General features: G+C 43.4%; 1 protein-coding gene across 1 annotated transcript in view; it reads right to left on the bottom strand.

Moving 5' to 3' along the window:
* Positions 1-1104: 1104 nt before the first annotated feature.
* The window catches only part of TNFRSF11A (tumor necrosis factor receptor superfamily, member 11a, NFKB activator), a 43480-nt gene continuing 26721 nt past the window's right edge, over positions 1105-17863 (bottom strand). Inside the window, exons 8-10 of the mRNA XM_012645270.1 lie at positions 15458-15510; positions 13253-14030; positions 1105-1394 (exon numbers count right to left, since the gene is read on the bottom strand). Coding sequence (XP_012500724.1) covers positions 1105-1394; positions 13253-14030; positions 15458-15510 — 1121 coding nt within the window. The remainder of the gene's footprint in view (positions 1395-13252; positions 14031-15457; positions 15511-17863) is intronic.

Raw genomic sequence — 17863 nt, 5'->3', positions numbered from 1 at the left:
CACAACATGAGGATTTGGTTTTTAATTTAAATGCACTGGAAAATAGTGGGAATGTTTTCCACTTCTACAAGGCTCAGTTATAGATGCACAATGGTTTAGGGAGAAAGGAGGACCTGTTTACGCCCATTCTTAGCTAGGAAAAGAAAATGCAAATTAAATTTCAACTTTATCCTTTCTTCCTTGAATTTCTCTGGTACCTCCTTCCCAGTGTGTGTGCAAGCTAGCCCTGTGTCCTGTTTTCTACATCTTTTCTAGAGACTCGAGAATAAGAATACCAAACTGCAGCGACTTGGATTTTTAGAGATTTAGGTACTCAGTACCTGATCGCCCCTGCTATCCTGGATAAATAAGCCCCACTGGGAACAAGGTCACGCATTGAATAGTTTTGCTCGAGCATGGACACAAATTTAAACACATCCCAGGGGGACCAATGGGATTTCCCTTTGTTTCTCTTAGGAAAATGAGAACAGAGAACATTTTTCAGAAAATAAAAGTCTCATCCACACGTTCCCTGCACCTTGATCCGGCTTCATATTTCTAGCCTTTTCCCAAAAGTGGTTAGCACAGACATCCCCGAGAAAGCCGTCTCCAAAACACTGTGCGAAGGGGCACGAAAGAAAATATGTAAAGAAGAATTTTCAAGAAAACGCTTAAATAGCTTAAAAAAAAGGCAGGAAAAAAGGATCAAAACATGCTATGAAAGTGAAATACAAATATAGGGGAGGAAGTACAGACCTCAATAGGACAGGACAGTCCTAAAAACAGATGCCATAAGGGACATTTTGCTGATGGAGGGGAGAGGAGAAAATCCGTAAAAGAAAGCAAAGGGTGGGCGGCCAGAGGGCGCGCGTGCACCTGTGTGCTTAGGGGGTACGTGTGCGTGGACAACAGCGAGCAGACGGGGTAAAATTACTCTTGGAACAAACACTGTCTCCCTGAAGAGCAATGTGGACGGACCGTCAGGGAATTTTCCATAAATGTACCGATCCTTGGCGGTGTCGGGAGGGAGGGGGCGCAGCAGGGGGACTGACTCGGGGGCAGCTTCCGGCTGCGGGGCCGGCATGTCCCGCGCGTCCGGCTGGGTGGCTGCGGGGCCGCGCGCGCTCAGGCCTCCGCCCCGCCCTGCTCCTGCACCGGCCGCGACGCCTTCTCGGGCGCCCGCAGCCCGTCGGCGCCGCCGCACGTGTCCGGGAAGCGCGGGCCGTTGCCGGCGAAGGAGTCGCGGCGCGCCAGGGTCTCCTCCTGCACCGGGCGGCCCACCGGCTCCGCCGCGCCCGCGCCCGCCGCGCCCTCCTGCGACGTCTGGCTCACGTAGACCACGATGATGTCGCCCTTGAAGTTCATCACTTGCCCGCTGGAAATGAACGTGGAGTTGCTGTTTCCAGTCACATTTCCTGCGGGGCAGAGGGAGCGAGAACAGGAGAGGTGAGTCAGCGCCTCCGGGCGAGGACGCGGTCTTGTGAGAGGAAACTTCCCCACGAGTGGCGGCCGGGCGGCCCCTGTGCTACGGGACGGCTCCATGCCCCTTCTGGGAACTGCACCGGTCACCTCGCCAGGCCACACTGCAGCAGGGCGGGGAGGGCGGGAGGAAGGAGAGAAGAGGGAGAGGAGAGAAACGCAGCAAGCCCGGGGCCAGACTGGCAGGAGGGCACCGCTGGACTGTCCACGCACAGACTCAGATGGCACAAAAGTGCGATCAGCCTGCAGCAAGCACCGCCGACGGCCCAGCTGCGGTCGCCGAGCCCGCCTGGGGCCACCTCCTCTCCCACTGGACTCTGGACGTCCCACTGGACGCATCTGAGGCCTCTGCCGCCCTGCGTGCCTCCCACCTGCCATGGAGGTCCCCAACAGCCCATCATGGGGCCGAGTGGGCTCAGTTTTTTTATTATAGGTTAATATAATAAATTTCCTTAACATTTAAAAAAATTTACTCCTGGAAATAAAGAGATTCACAAAACTAAAATGGAAAAAAAAAAAATCGTATAAGTCACTCTTCCTTTCTGAACCCTCAAGGGTGTTTTGTCCCCAAGGGCTTCTGTCATCATTCTTTGTGGGCAACTAGATGTAGCCAGTCTTTAATTAATGGACCTTTTGAAAAACAAATAGAAAGTTCCACAAATGTTAGGAAATGTAATGTTTCCTACCTGTTATTATTCTTCCATTTTAAAGATTGACATTCCAGAAATTTCCCAGGTAACACATAAGTGCCACAAACCAAGCAGATCTAGGAACTTCCCAACACTCCCCATCACAAACAGAACGTTTTAGTCCAACCAGGGGACATGAGCATCAAAACACCTCCTCAGGGCCGGGCGCGGTGGCTCACGCCTGTAATCCTAGCACTCTGGGAGGCCGAGGCGGGCGGATTGTTTGAGCTCAGGAGTTCAAGACCAGCCTGAGCAAGAGCGAGACCCCGCCTCTACTAAAAATAGAAAGAAATTAACTGGACAACTAAAAATATATAGAAAAAACTAGCCGGGCATGGTGGCGCATGCCTGTAGTCCCAGCTACTCGGGAGGCTGAGGCAGGAGGATCGCTTGAGCCCAGGAGTTTGAGGTTGCTGTGAGCTAAGATGACGCCACAGCACTCTAGCCGGGGCAACACAGTGAGACTCTGTCTCAAAAAAAAAAAACAAAAAACGCCTCCTCACTATTCACCTTCCTTACCTTTTTTCTTCTCTGTAGTGACTCAGCATAATAGTAATTTATACAAATAAAATGAAGTTTCTGTTACCACTCTACATGAAGAGATTTTCCCCACATTTGGAAGGCATGTTTTGGACGGTCTGACTAAAATACCAATAGGCATACAGGAAATTCCTTTCAGGAACCTTCCCCCACCCACAGGGCACCTGCAGAAAAGCCAAGGTTGAGGCTCAGCGAAAAGTCCACGAAAACAGAGGAATTTCAAGTGTGAGCAACAAATCAAAATTCACAAAGGGAGTTCTGGGACTCATGCTGTTTCTCCCATAGGCAGTTGTATGGGATATACTCCAAGATGGGCAGTGGCAGGGATTTATGTGCCTAATAACTGCTAATCAACGTGAGGAAGGCTGGTGATTCTGTGTAGCAGCTAGCCAGCACGTTCTCCATGCCTCTAAAATACACCGGCAGGTGCTCCGAACATACAGCGTACACTAAGCTCGCTCTCGAGTACGTCTGTGCCTTTCTGTTCCCACCAGTTGCTGAGTTACTTCTCAAGTCTGTTTTCACCAGATGAACTCACGAAGAAATTTAATTAAATATCTACTATGTAAAGCAGTGAAATGTAAGTGTGGAAAAAATGGGAAATGTTTCTAAGCAAACTAAATGTTTTCAAGGACCCAAATAAAAGTGATTAAAAAAAAAAATACAAACACAAGAAAACAACAGCAATAAACTGTACAACTGGTGTAGTGGTGTGGGCAAGGAAACTATAAAAAAAAACAAACAGAAAAAGGAGGGACATCCAGTTTCAAAATGGCAGCATAGAAGCAAGCTGGCTTCACCACCACCACTCCCGCCAACAGAAAACCAAAACCAAATGTACAGCGCAGAGATTATCACCACAAATATCCCAGATTAGACAAATATGATGAGACTGTTCCTGGGACAATAGAGAAGTGAGAAAGAAGGAAAAAGAAGAAGAAAAAGAAACATGAGAAGTCCAGAAGGATTTTGCTTTCAAATTTGTTTTGCACATATTTCTAACTTCTCATTTCACACTAAAGCAATGGAAACTGGAAATTAAGATGGCATGGTTAATGTGAAAAAGGCTCAGGAAACTATCAGCAGCCAATATATATGGTCTTACGCTAAAAATAATCAGTGTGTGAATATAAGTTATATGGTTTAAGTTAAAAACAATTTAAGATATGAATTTGTAAAATGACTTTTTCAAGTAACTCAGCCGCTACTGACCAAGGGCTGATAAAAGGGCCTCTCCCACTGTGGTAGCAGAGTAAGTGGGCATAGCAACACAGGAGAAGCCTTCCTACTTGAGGGACCACTACTTAGTTAATAGAAAAAGTCAAAGTGAGAAATAAAAAATTATATGTACTTACCATAAACACTGATTAAAAACATACATTTAATAAGTAATTTTAAGTTGCTTAGAAGTATGATTTTTCTTGACATAGTTCTCCTTTTTTATTATTACAACATCATCAGCTGCTGATATAAAACCACAGAGGACATCTCTAGCCACTGCATGATTGATTTATGGTTTTAAATTTAACCTCATTTCTTCTTTATCCTCTTCACAGATTTATCTGTTTATGTCGTGATATATATGATTTCTCCACCATTTAAAATTTTGTTTTTCAACAAAAAATCATCATGAATCCATTGTTGTTTATTTCTTCCTTGTCAAAACCTTCAATTAGTTTGAGCCCAGGTAAAAAGATGATGTTTTTTGACATCATCTTGTACATCAAGATTTTGTGTTAAATCTTTCATGTTGAGAATTTCATTCCATGCCATTGCCCCATGGCAAACAATATCTTTGATACTGATATCCTAAATATTCCATAGGACCTATATTTGTTCTTTTTTTCTATTTTTTTCTAAAATGGAACTCAAACCCTTTTGCCTAAGTGATATATTTAAACATTCCCAAATCCTTTGATTCATAGATCGAATCAAAAGTATTATTCTTGGAGGACCACGGGGGATAGGGAAGGACAAAAACTAGGGCCTTAAAATTCCTGACTATTAGGATGTAAAGAAAAGTTACCTAGAAAGATCAGGAGATTCTCAAATAAGTTTTTTCTTCAAGTGTTTCTTTATCAACGGTGCAATTAATGTGAAAAACAACCTTCAATCAAGTCCATCCATGCTGAATTTTGTGAGAGATAGTAAACCGATACAGACTAAACATTTTTTTAAAAAGTCCTACTGATTTGCCAATCACAGTAAGTGGCAATTTGTAAGTGGTGGCAGAGGGTCTTCATGGGTGGGTAGCCTATGCAGTTGCTCAGAAGGGCCCCATGATTGGTTGAATGCTCTGCTGTCATCTTGAAATTCCTATTCATTTTTGTGCAAGGGGGTCTCGCATTTTCATTTTTACTGGGCTGTGCAAATTATGCTCCCAGTCCTGAGGGATGGGCAACTCTTAGAAGTATCTTTCTGTGTTTTCCCCCATTGATTCTCTAATTTAGCATCACTGTTTTTGGCGGTAACATCTTAGAAGTTGGACATGTTTTAATATTGCTGAAGTGTCTGCCGATCAAATTTTGTCTACGGATGAACTACATATTCAGTAAAACACTGAGTTGTAGAAACTATCTATTGGTGTTCCCAAAATCCTGATGTTTTCCTGATGTCCATGCCACCCGCCACTTGCTGTAAAACCCTCAATGTCAACTTTCTGATGTAAAACTGAGGCCTGTCCCTTTGAGAATGGGTCTACCTGACTCTATCAATGACACCTCTAATGCTTTGCCTACAATATCTAGTTTTGGTTTCTTTAACTAAAATTCACTTGCCAAGCAGTCTAAGTGTAAAATCCTTCTAGGGTTTTATTCCTCCCATCTTTCATAGTTGTCTCATCCACCTCAACTTTAATAGAAAAAAAATTGTAGAAACTCATTCTTTGAATTGTCCCAAAGCATTCAGTAGTTTTCAGAGAAACATCCTCTTAAGTATCAAACTCATATTTTCACAGTTAACATAATAGAGTTTTAAATTACTACAAGATCAGCTCACACTCGCAGAACCGAGAACACCCCTGGGCTTTGGTAAGCACAGCCACTCCCGGTGGCAGTAGAAGGGCCCGGGTATTCTAGAGGGACCCACTAGTGCGTGTCAGTGGGCTTCAGCTGGCTTCCTTCACAGAGGGAAGGGAGGATGAGGTTTAATCTGTGGGTTAAGTGGAGAGAGATTAAGAGCTTCCACAATAACAAGAGTAACAGAAACAACACTGCACATCCAGAATTTACTGAGTGCTCTCTCCAGGCCCTGCTGGCCGCATCACACACACTAGTTTACAGGCACTTTGCATCTAAGCATTCCAGGTTTGTTGGGTTGTTTTCCCCTCTACAGACTGACACTGTTTCAAGGATGAAAACTGTCTAATAGCCTTCTTTTTCCGTGGCTTGTCACCATCCAGATTCACCTGAAAGTGCTCTAATAGTGTGAATGTCATGGTGGCGTTTCAGTCCTTGAAGAGCAGAGGTAAGTAGTGACTGCAGGGATGGGGGTACTAACGGATGCTTGAGTACAGGAGGGGCAGACATGGGGTGGGACAGAGGAGACAGCAGGGGTCCAAAAGCTCCCTGGTCTTGTCCCAGTGTGGCCCTCACTAGTGGTGAGAATTTGGGACAAGTCATCTAAAAACTCTCCAGAGTTATCAAACCATGCTAGCTTGGCAGGGTAGAGCTGTACAGAGCAAATGCATAATACATATTTGTTAAATAGGTGAACAAATGATCACGTGAATATCTGGCAGGATGGCATAAGGGTCAAACGAGATGATGGATTTGCAAATGCTTGGGAAATAGCGAAGAATTAGGTGCTACGATGGCGTTACTACTCCCAGAAAGTAATATCAGTGCTCACAGAACTCCCAAGGACACCAAGAGTCATGAAATACGCTGAGTAGTGATATTATCTTTCCATCCCTGTCTTGTTGGAGGATCTCAAAGTATCTTGAACACTGGAAGGGCACTTTCTCTGAAAATCTAATCAACTTTTGTTTTCTCTGCTGAAATCATCAATCATTATGACTGCCTTTGGTTAGAACACTCATCTGTATAATTCTACGACTCGACTCTACGGTCTCATTTCTCATCACATAAGTCAGCTGTGAGTTGAATATAGCACTAGTGTCTATCAAGGCTTAGAATGAGTTGGTAATATCCTTATCCAGGAATACACCTCAGTCTGAACTGTCCTTGCTAAAAGCAATAGTTCCTTAAAGTTTGCTTTCTGCATTTCAGGACAGATGAGTTTACAGTCGAAGAGCTCACATCTGATCTGAGAGGGCAAGGCCCTGGGATGGCAACATCAACTGGCCACTGTGTCAGCAAGCTGCAGAGTCATGAAAAAATAAGCCACAGACTGGAAGAAATATTTGCTAAAGCTATATCTGATAAAGGGCTGTTATCCAAACTATGCAAAGAATCTTAAAACCCAACAAAAAGAAAACAAACAACCTGACTGAAAAATGAGTCAAGGAGGATTGCTTGAGCTCAAGAGTTCAAGATTATGGTGATCAGGCCACTGCACGCCAGCCTGGGCAACAGAGTGAGACCCTGTCTCTAAAAAAAAAAAAATATCTATCTATCTATCTATCTATCTATAAATAAAGGAGCCATCAAGTCATGAAAAGACATGGAAGAAATTTAAATGCATAATACTAGGTAAAAGAAGCCAATCTGAAATACTGTACAATTCCAACTATACGGCAAACTGGAGAAGGCAAAACTATGGTGACAGTAAAAAGATGAGTAGTTGCCAGGAGTTCAGGGAGAGGAAGGAAGGGATGGATAGGTGGAACACAGAGGATTTTTAGGGTGGTAAAACTATTCTGTGTGATGCTATAATGGTGGATGCATGTCGTTATAAATTTTTCCAAACCCATAGAACGTACAACAGGAAGAGGGGATCCCAATGTGTCAATGGAAGTTCATCAGTTGTCACAAATGCACACTCTGGTGGGGGATGTTAACAGTTACTGGCTGGGGAGGCCGTGCGTGTGTAGGAGGAGGAATATGGGAACTCTCTGAACCTTCCCCTCAATTTTGCTGTGAACCTAAAAATGCTCTAAAAAATAGTCTGTATACAAAAATAAAGGCCTGAGGTTTTTCTAGGTACTGTTAGTCCATAGAGCCAAGCAAGGGCCTGTCACTTCCTTGCCTACTGTCTTTAGGATGCCTTTCTGACAGCTTTCCCCTTCAAGGCTGCCCCTGGCCTTTATTTAAAGTTTATTTCACTTCCAAAAAAAGATGGGATAGGAGGCACGTGGAAGAAAGGGCGTTCCCACAAAGGAAACCGTGACAGTGAAAATAGTAACTTTCAGAGACAACTGGCAGAAGAGAGGGGTCTCATTACAAGGCAGGTAACGATGACCCACTGCACGGCCCTCGTGTCCCTCCTGTGCAACCTTCTGGGCCTGGCCACTGCCCCTTGCTCAACCAGAGGAACCTATTATTCCAGGCCTGCGTTTGTCCTTAGTCTGTGTCACACTGAGGATTCTCCAAGGCACAGCAAGCAAATGAAATCAATATCACTGGCACCGATTCAAGAGGAGATGGTGTGGTTGGAGGTACAAGCTTCACATCAGATAACGGAATCATGGCTTCGTTTCTTACCAGCTGTGTGATCCTGGTGAGGAACTTGCCCCACAGGCTCTCTGTGAGCAGCTGGGAAGATGATATACACAAAGCGCTTAACCAGCGCCTCCAAACTAACATCTGTCATATCGCTGATAAAACTGTAACCTTTAGGATATCCAGTCTTAAAGGTCTCTGAATACAATGAGACTGACAGAATTATATTTAAAGGCTACCCAAAAGCATGATTTTAAAAGCCAGAATAACATGGGAATTTTTATTAAATTAGGAATTTTAAGAGTTTCTAATATTTAAAATGGATTAATAGACTTAACATTAATATTTAATGTGACTTAGCTAGAGACGTGTTCAGGTAACTCAAGAGTGTTAGGAATAGCATGCAAATCAACAGGAACAATGAACCAGTGACGAGTCCCATTATAATTAGAAGGATGTTTATACTTTGCTAAATCCATACTTCACTCAGCGGGCTCTGTGGAATCTGCATTTCTCAGCCAGGAAGAATAACCTTAGTTCTAAGAACACAATCCCTGACAGAATTTCCATTTTTAAAAAGCAAGATAGTGCACACTTTTCTTCTCAAAAGCTTATTATGTTGTTTAAAATGCATAACATATGAATATTAAATCACAAGAACTATGCCAAATAATACCACCAAATTGTCATTGTAGATTTTCTTCCAAGGAACAGAACTAAAAATATACATAAATACACTCAAACTACCCAGGCTATATTGGGTTCTTTCGGAATTTTTTTTTTAAACTTATTTTATATTTAACCCATATGCTTGTCATGTGATTTTTCTTTTTATGGAAATGTAAGCTCTGTTTCAGGCATTGGGAAGAAACAGGGTATATGATGGTAAGAGAAGGGAAGCAGTATTTAATAGTTCCATTCTGAATCATGCTAGAAAATTACTTAGAAAGTCTTATGGACCAAATCCTTCTAAAATGAACCCTATTTGTACAGAAAGAGGAAAGGCAGGACTAAATGAAGCAAAATATATAGTGACCACGTTTTTTATCTATTTTGAAATAATGCATTGACTTTTAATACCAATGAGCACTGAATATTACCACTGCAACCAAATTATAAAATAGCAGTTTGAACTTAATGTTTCAGGGCCAACGAACTGCTACCTGTCCTTACAATACCTAGCTAAAAGTGAAATACAAGGTGTGGATGGCATTCTAGCAGGAGCAGGAAGGAAGTTAGAGGACTGTCCATTGCTGGGATTGGAGAAGGGGAGGGGAGGCACATTTGGGTAGGAAAACCTTTGTACTCTCAGGATGGAAGTGGATGGTCAAGAACAGTCATGTCAAGACAGAGTGGCCCAAGGATGAGAACTGAGGATGGGGAGAGACAGGAAGTCAGGCAGGTGTCTTCAACCTCCAGTGCCCATGGCTCCCAGGTGACTGCCTTAGAATGTCTATGCCACTCAGACGAACCAGCTCACCTTTGCTCTGTTGATTTTGCCTCCTCTGCCCAGGACGCTAGAAGTGTCCAGGACAGCTAGTGCCAGTGCTCCCGTGCCCTCATTCTCCCTCGGCTCGTAGAGCAGGCCAAAGAAGTGGTAGGCAGAGAGTGACTTGGAAGATGAACAGGGAATGATAGTTTCTTGTTCATCTATTTATTCCTGACTGGATGAATGAACATATAAACATCTATTCACTTAACATACCATGACTAAGCCACCTTTGGAGAAAGATCATATTATAAGAATTCCTACTGACTGGTTGTGGCTGCGTAGAACTGAGTTGCTAAGGGTGTGAGGGTACCCAGGCTTGGTGAGAGAGACCCCAAGACTCATTATGAATGACAGACCTCGGGTCAGAGAGGGGCAGGCTGTGGATGGCCTGCATTTCTCAAATGATGGATTCTTTTCATGTTGTCCACTCCCTGACATTAATCCCTAGTTGTTTTTCAGGATTTTCCAAGTCTCCATGGCTCAGTGGACCTTCAATAAAGGTTTGATAGAAAAAGAAATATGTAGCCAGTGTTCATCAAGAATTGCTGCGGGCCGAGTAAATAAACAACTCTCTCCAGCTCAGCAGTGGCTGAACCAAATGAATGACTTCAGGAGCCAAAACCAAGCCACTGGCCAGTGATAGACACACTAATCACAGGCAGTCGTTATTTCTTTCCTGTGAAATAACAGTTCGCTAGGGGCACAGTGAGAATGCTCCAAATTCCAGGTGAGAGGGCTTGTAACCAAGGTAACCGTCACACGTCATCAGGATAGGCATAACGTAAGGCCTAAATTAAGGCATGGTTATTTAAAACATAACGAAAAGTTTCCCCCCACCCTTTCTTGGTCTTCATGAATAATTCTTACTGTCTTTTAAGAGTTATAACACTGCTAAAATATCCTTAGCAACATTATTATTCTTTTTAAAAGTTATCTCTACTTGTGGAGCTGTTTGAAAAGCCATCATTCTCTCCAAAAAGATGTTAAGACAAAAAGAGACACTCTTCCCTACAGAGAATATCCCCAATCACTGTCATTTCTCCAGAAACCACTTGATTTGGCTGTAAGTAAAAACATACAAATACCCGCATATAAAAATCCAAAAACCCAATAAAAAAGGCCACCTCCCTCCAGCCCTGAGAGCACAGGGCCTTCAGGCCAAACAGGATCCAGGCCCCGCCTTCTCACCCAAGCTCCATCCTCTTTCACACGTTTTACAGAACATAAATTATGACAATTAAAAAAAAAAAAACCAAAGAACGAGAAAGTGCTATTTTGACCAGAAACCAGAAGGCCTGTTCATGCAGAAGTAATTGTAAGAAGAGCGCAGCCGCGGAAATCAATCTGGCTGCTGCTTCTCCTCAGGCGCAAATTAATTTGGCCTGCTCGCTGGGGCCCGACCGCAGCAGGCTCTCTGCGGATGTTTTGCATGGCCAAGCCCCAGACAGAAGACAGAAAAAGCATATTAACACCACTTAGCTGATGACACACTTTTTATTCCTTTCCTCTATGCCTAGAGGTTTCATGCTGGAGAAATAAAAAACAATGAAAAACAGACCAGGCCACCGTTTTAACTCTTTTACAGGAGAGCAAACATTTTGGCTTTGGTTTTCATGGCATTTAAAAAAAAAAAAATCAATCATCAATCAATCAGTTGATCAATCTTTAAATTTGGCCACCACCATTCCTCTAAGAACTGCTGGTGATTTCCACACCGTGGAAACGTCATCTTCCTGGTGTCACCAACTGAAAAACTGGTTTGCCCCGGGCGGTGCTGCCAAGGCCTGGCTGCTGCCCTGGACGGAGCTTCGGCCTTCTTGCCTCCAAATAACTAGTGTTCTCTGTGTCTGCATAACCAGGGGGAAGAAAATAAACCACTAGAGAAGAAATAGAACAATGCAAAGGAACAACAGAGCCCAATTTTTTGTCATGGAAATTCCTTCAAATCTTAAAAAAAATTCTGAGGTCTTCCGAAGGAAAAAGCTACCAGTTTTTCTGCTCTTTGCAGTTTGATGGAGAATTGATATTACAGAATTTATACGTCAGTGAACTTGTCTAGTTGCAGCAAAACCACAAAGCTTGGGGAACAGACGAAAGCTAGGAACCACCGTTACCACGAGGCAAAACAGTGTCTGTGTTTAAGGCACAGATCTAGCAGCCTCAGGGTTATAGAATAATTCACAGACTGGCTGCTAGCACCACGTGTAGTCTAAATAGAGAGGCAGAAAAGAAAAAGAAAAAGCATCTCTGGAAATGGGTGGCCCGTGGATGGTTTTATTTTTATTTTTTTTTGGAGAGCTAGAGGATTCTGTAAAGCCCCTTAAATAGTATATCCATATATTTATTTTCTGGAGGGAAAGTCTATAGCTGACAGAAGATTCTCAAAGAGATCCCTGACCCTCGCATGACAAGTACTTCCCAGAGCCAGAAGCCGCCTTACTGTCAGCTGCAAAATCCTTTGTAACTACATAATAAAACAGATGGTGTTTTACCCTCATGAAAAAAAGTTATAATATTATAATTGGTGGGTTGTTCATGCTCAAGCAGTGTTGCAGTGATAAATCTCTATAATGATGTTAAATTGTTAAAATTATCCTCTTAGTTCCCTAAATACATTATACATTGTGGATATAAAAGGGGCTTCTCATATAAAACATTAAAGGACAGTTTTACTGTATCATTAATTTGGTACAGAAGCAACATACTACTCACAATGAATATTAATTAATTAAGGATTAACTAGACAATTTTATTTGTCCTCCTGAAATTTATAAGAGCCTTCTTGGAGGAGATTTTAGAGTCCTAAGATGCTTTCAACACAAAAACCAAAAACCAGAAATCTGAGGGAACCCTTTGATTCAGCCAGTCCTGAGGTGTCAATGTTGACTTTGTCTCCTGGGGGTCGATGCTGACGTTGGGGTCTAATCCTAGTGTGAGAAGCGTGAATGCAGAAGGATATGGGACAAATGCAGAAATAGCTGGAGTGGTAGAAGACGCAGTCACACAGCCCAATCCACAGTCCGATGCATGATCTGAATCCAAACCCATCCTCTAAAGACCCTTATTTTTCATTTTTTTTTTTTTAGAGACAGGTTCTCACTCTGTCACCCAGGCTAGAGTGCAGTGGTGTGATTGTGCTCACTGTAACCTCGAACTCCTGGGCTCAAGCGATCCTCCCATCTCAGCCTCCCAAGCAGCTAGGACTGCAGGCACGTGCCACCACGCCCCACTAATTTTTTAGCTTTTTGTAGAAATAGGGTCTCGCTTTGTTGCCCAGCCTGGTCTTGAACTCCCGGCCCCAAGCAGTCTTCCACTCTTGGCCTCTCAAAGTGCTGAGATTATAGGTGTGAGCCACCACACCAGCCTAAAGATGGTTACTAAGAGAAAACGCTCAAGCTGAATTTTTCCCATGTTAGTTTCCTCTTCCCTCAATGGCCTGTAATACCTGCCCCCAAACCCTGTGCCAAGAACAGACCTTTTTGCTCAGAAGTGAGACCAGGAAAGTCACTTACCGGATGCAGGTGGCTGGTCACTGGGGGAGCCTCCAGACCCAGCACCTCCCCTCGTCGAGTTTGGAAGCCTCCCATCAGCCCCGTCCTGGGGCTGCTCTCCCCTCTCTGCCCCGCTGGCTACTTCTTCAGGGGGAAGGCCCATGCCATAGGCACACTGGGGCAAGGGTCCACATTTCGGGGAACCCATGAGGGGTTCATGGTCCTCCCTAGGAGGGTTCCCGCAGCCTGTGCAGCCATCTGCTGAGTTGGAGCTGGCTGCCCAGTGGGGGCAATTGCCACCCTCCACCTCTTTTTGCAAGTACTTTTCAGAGGATGCAGGAATCCATTCAGTCCTGCACAGGGGCTCAGTGAAGTTGCAGTTTTCTGAATCCAGCATGCTGTCTGTCCCTGTGAAGCACTGGCTTAAACTGTCATTCTCCCCCACCTCCAGGGGCTCAGAGAAAGGGGGTGTGGATTTGCTTCCAGGCTGAGTCAGGAACAGTAAACAGTCTGGGGGCTGGGAAGGCCTGTCCATGTATTCGTCTTCCGTGGGAATCTGCTTGAAGGGGTCCCCGTCGGTCTCGGTCTTGCTGACCAAGGAGAGCATCCCGACATCTTGGCCCTGTGCATAGGGACCACCTCCTGCACACGCTCCCCCACAGACACCACCACTGTCTGGATAGCACATATCTTCTGGAAACGGCTTCTCCTCCAGAGTCAGCAGTAAGACACCTTCACGCACTGGGTGCTGACTAGAGGCTGCTGTGTGGGTGCTGATACAACTGTCACCTGAGGACTCCTGCCAATTTAAATTCAGAAGGCAGAGGCATTAATATCCAAAGTTATTAGAACATGTTTCACTAAACACTGCTGAGAATGGTATTTATACTAATTATTTCCACCATAACAAGTCCAGGTGGAACATTTACCACGGCACTTTGTGTTATTTAAAATTACGGAGTGCAAGAGAATACTATAATGCTGTGGTCCCCAGTCCCTGGGCCGTGGACTGGTATTGATTGGTCTGTGGCCTGTTAGGGACCGGGCCATAGAGCTCTGCTGCCTCCCTGCAACCCTCCCAGGGGTGTGGAAAAATTGTCTTCCATGAAACCGGTGCCTGGTGCCAAAAAGGTTGGAGACCGCTGCTATAATGGAATACACCCAGAAACAAATGACTCTAGCTGCATTTCAAATAAATAGCATATTCACGTCTAAGCAAGGGGGACAGCTAACCCAAATAAATTTTGAGCACAGTATTTTGACTATATATTCTCAATATAAATACAAAAAACAAAAACAACTATAAACAAATACTGAACTCGATTCTGTAGCTCTGTGTTTTGCTATAACTCCGAAACTACTCTGTGTGTATTCTAGTTTTGAGCAAATGAGGAAACATTTTGAGAATAATAGGAACTAGGTTTCATACTGCTGAGAAAGGAGAGATTCAGATATGGAAAACAGAAAGACCAGGATGAATCCTGTAGTGCTGGGAATAGAACTGGAGAAATAAGCTTGAGCTCATGCTTTAAAATTTATATATTTTTATACTGAAGAAAGTAGATCTAAAGGATTTAATGGGATAATTAATGAAATTTTAATATTAAAAGTGGATTGGCTAACGGTATTGTACCACTGTTAAGTTTCTTGATTTTGATAAATATACTATGGTTATACGTGAGAACGTCCTTGTTCTTAAGAAATGCGCAATGAAGGATTGAAGGACATAGGAACCCACTGTCTGCCATTCAGTCTAAAATGTTCAAGATAAAGCCATGTAGAGAGTGCGCAAATAATAAAGCAATGTGATAAAATGAAAACTGGTGGGTCTGAGTATAGCGCATGTGGAAGGCCTTTCTACCACTTTCCTGTAATTTTGAAGTTATGTTAAAGTAAAAAGTTACCAAATAACTACAGAGTCAAGGAAAGTTGCATCTCGTTCTTCCTAGAAATCTATGCTAGACAATCAAGATTGGTACTAAAGAAATAACACACTTACACAGAGATGGTAAGTGTGTGGCCAAGAAAGCCAAGAAAACAGGCATTTAGGATGAGCATGGAGTTGGGTTTTGGGTTGTTCTAAGGGGATCCATCTGGGAATTGAGGTTTAATCACCACACACGAAAGTGCCACTTGAGCCATGGGGCTCGGTATTGGACTAATAGGGCTAGACCAGCCTAACTGTTGAAAGTACTTAACGGAGGCACTAAAGACTTTTAACTTTACCTTATTTCCACTTAGGCGGCCACAAGCCTCGTTGATCCAGTGCCACAAATTAGCTAGAAAAACAAAGGACAAAGACTTCATGTTATTATTTCCTATTTCCTTTTGTTAAAATAAAGTTCATTGTGTATACTGAGGATATATAACATGAGGTTATGGAATAAAAACAGTAGCACGGTTACTATAGTGAAGCAAATTAACTTATCCGTCATCTCACATAGTTACCTATTACTTTTGTGCGTGGCAAGACAGCTAAGATCTACGAATTCAGCAAAAATCCTGAATACGATATAATATCGTTAACTATAGTGCTCATGTTGTGCATTAGATCTCTAGTGTTGTGCATTAGATCTCTAGTCTTGTCCATCCTGCATGTCAGCTACTTTGTATCTTTGACATCCCCTCATTTCTTTCCCTCTGCCCCTGGTAACCACTGTTTTATTTTCTATCTCTGTATATTTTTTTAACAAAAGATTACACATATAAGGGAGATCATGGGCTATTTTTCTTTCCGTGTCAGGCTCAGTATTACTGACCACTATGTCAGCCCAATATTATCTTTCAACATTGTCCACAGCAAGCCTTTCAGTGAGCATCCCTGGGAGTGAAGCATTTAAAAATGAATCAACTGATTTAAAGGCTATGAATGCATCTTACTCCTATCACAACAGAACTTCCCATTCCACGTAAAGCAAAGCATGATCCACTGATGTTCCACTGAATACCTCTGGGCACATGTGGGGACTGTCAGAGCTGCTGTTATGACGACAGACATTCCCATTCCCTTAGCGAGCTTTCTTTGATTACGAGGGACTAGGCTAGGCATCGTAGGGAACAAAGAAGACGTGTCTAAGCGACCGATCCTCTAGTAAACTAGCTCAAATGTATGTACAATAAAATCGAGGTGTATATGGAGGGCTGTCAGACCCTGCCGAATTCCAGCAGGTCCCAAAATCTTTCCCACTATCCCTGGTTGCTTCTCAGAAGAAAGAAGAATATGTTCTTTGGCATATACAAAGTACATCTCCATTAACTTTTATAAAATAGAAGTGATGAAATCTAAAAGGTCAAATCTATGAATTTATATTATACCAAGATAAAATTTTATCCTACCTCTAATGAATATGTAACATTGTATCCACTATAAAGACTGAAGTTAGGAGTCATCAGTTCTCCATGGGAAGATAATCACAGTTCATAATAATAGCTGATGACATCTAACACATACTGAGCACTTCAGTGTGCCAGGCACTGGGCTACACAGTCCACACATAATCTCGTTTATGCTATAGACTATTATGTAACTTGCACAGTTTATTTAACCTCTCTTACCCTCAGTTTCTTCCTCATAAAATAGGGAAAATAATAGTACCTACTGCATGGTGCTGTTGTGAAGATTTACTTAGTACGTGTAAAATGCATATGGTCGTGCTGGCATATGATAATATTCAATATATGTTAGCTATTGCTATCATCATTGTCATTCTTGCTTCTTTTCTATCATTTTGAAATTATATCACAGAAAAATTACTCCCAACAGAAGAACAGTTGCAGCTGTTTCCTTGTAGGAATCAGTCCAGACAATCACAAATGGCATTAAAAAGAAATACTTGTACTCAGAGGTGATGGCCAGTCATAACCACCATGATCATCTCTCCCCGGGATAACTGCAAACGCCTTCCTGTCTGGTGCACCTGTGTCCCCTCGCCCTGCACCATCAAGTCTGTTTGCTATGTGCAAGCCGGGGGCTGTCCTCACCGCCCTCTGCTGAGGATAAAGGGCAAACTCGAGTCCTGCAGGGCTGCCTCGTCTGGCCGTGCCCTCCTCTCTGGTTCCACCTCGACTGGTTCTCTGACTTTCTGCTACAGCTGCATTAGCCTCTGCAATCCCCTCAGCACATCACAGTAAATTCCAATTGCCTTTCAGATCTCAGCTCACCCATCTCCTCCTCTGGGAAGCCCCGGCTGATCCCGAGGCCCGGCAGACCCTCTGTCACCTGCTACCCGGTGCTGGGCACTTTCTGTCCAGTACTCAGCTGCATGCTGTGGGCTGAGCGCCTGCCTGCCTGCCCACTGAGATGCTTCCTCCTGGAGGGCACCATATTGAGACCTCAGTGCCAGTCCAGTGCCTGGTGGCCAATTAACATGTGTGGATGAATGGATAAAGAGAAAGCTAACCTTTCCTCTTTAATTAAGCTTTTGATTGCCCAGTGTTACATTAGGCCATGTAATGGTAATAGAAATAGCAAGACATGCTGGGTGTTATGAAGTTTGTGGATGTGATATGGGAGAACTGACCAGATCACAGCAATGGAGAGGTGGACAGTAGCAACTGAAAATGGAAAAGGATGGTGAAACAACAGGTGCTTCAAAAGAGAATGATCTGGGCCAAGCGCAGTGGCTCATGCCT

Source organism: Propithecus coquereli, unplaced genomic scaffold (genome assembly GCF_000956105.1).
Source record: "Propithecus coquereli isolate 6110/MARCELLA unplaced genomic scaffold, Pcoq_1.0 Scaffold229, whole genome shotgun sequence".
Classification (NCBI taxonomy): Eukaryota; Metazoa; Chordata; class Mammalia; order Primates; family Indriidae; genus Propithecus; species Propithecus coquereli.
This window is presented reverse-complemented; position numbering and strand designations above follow the sequence as displayed.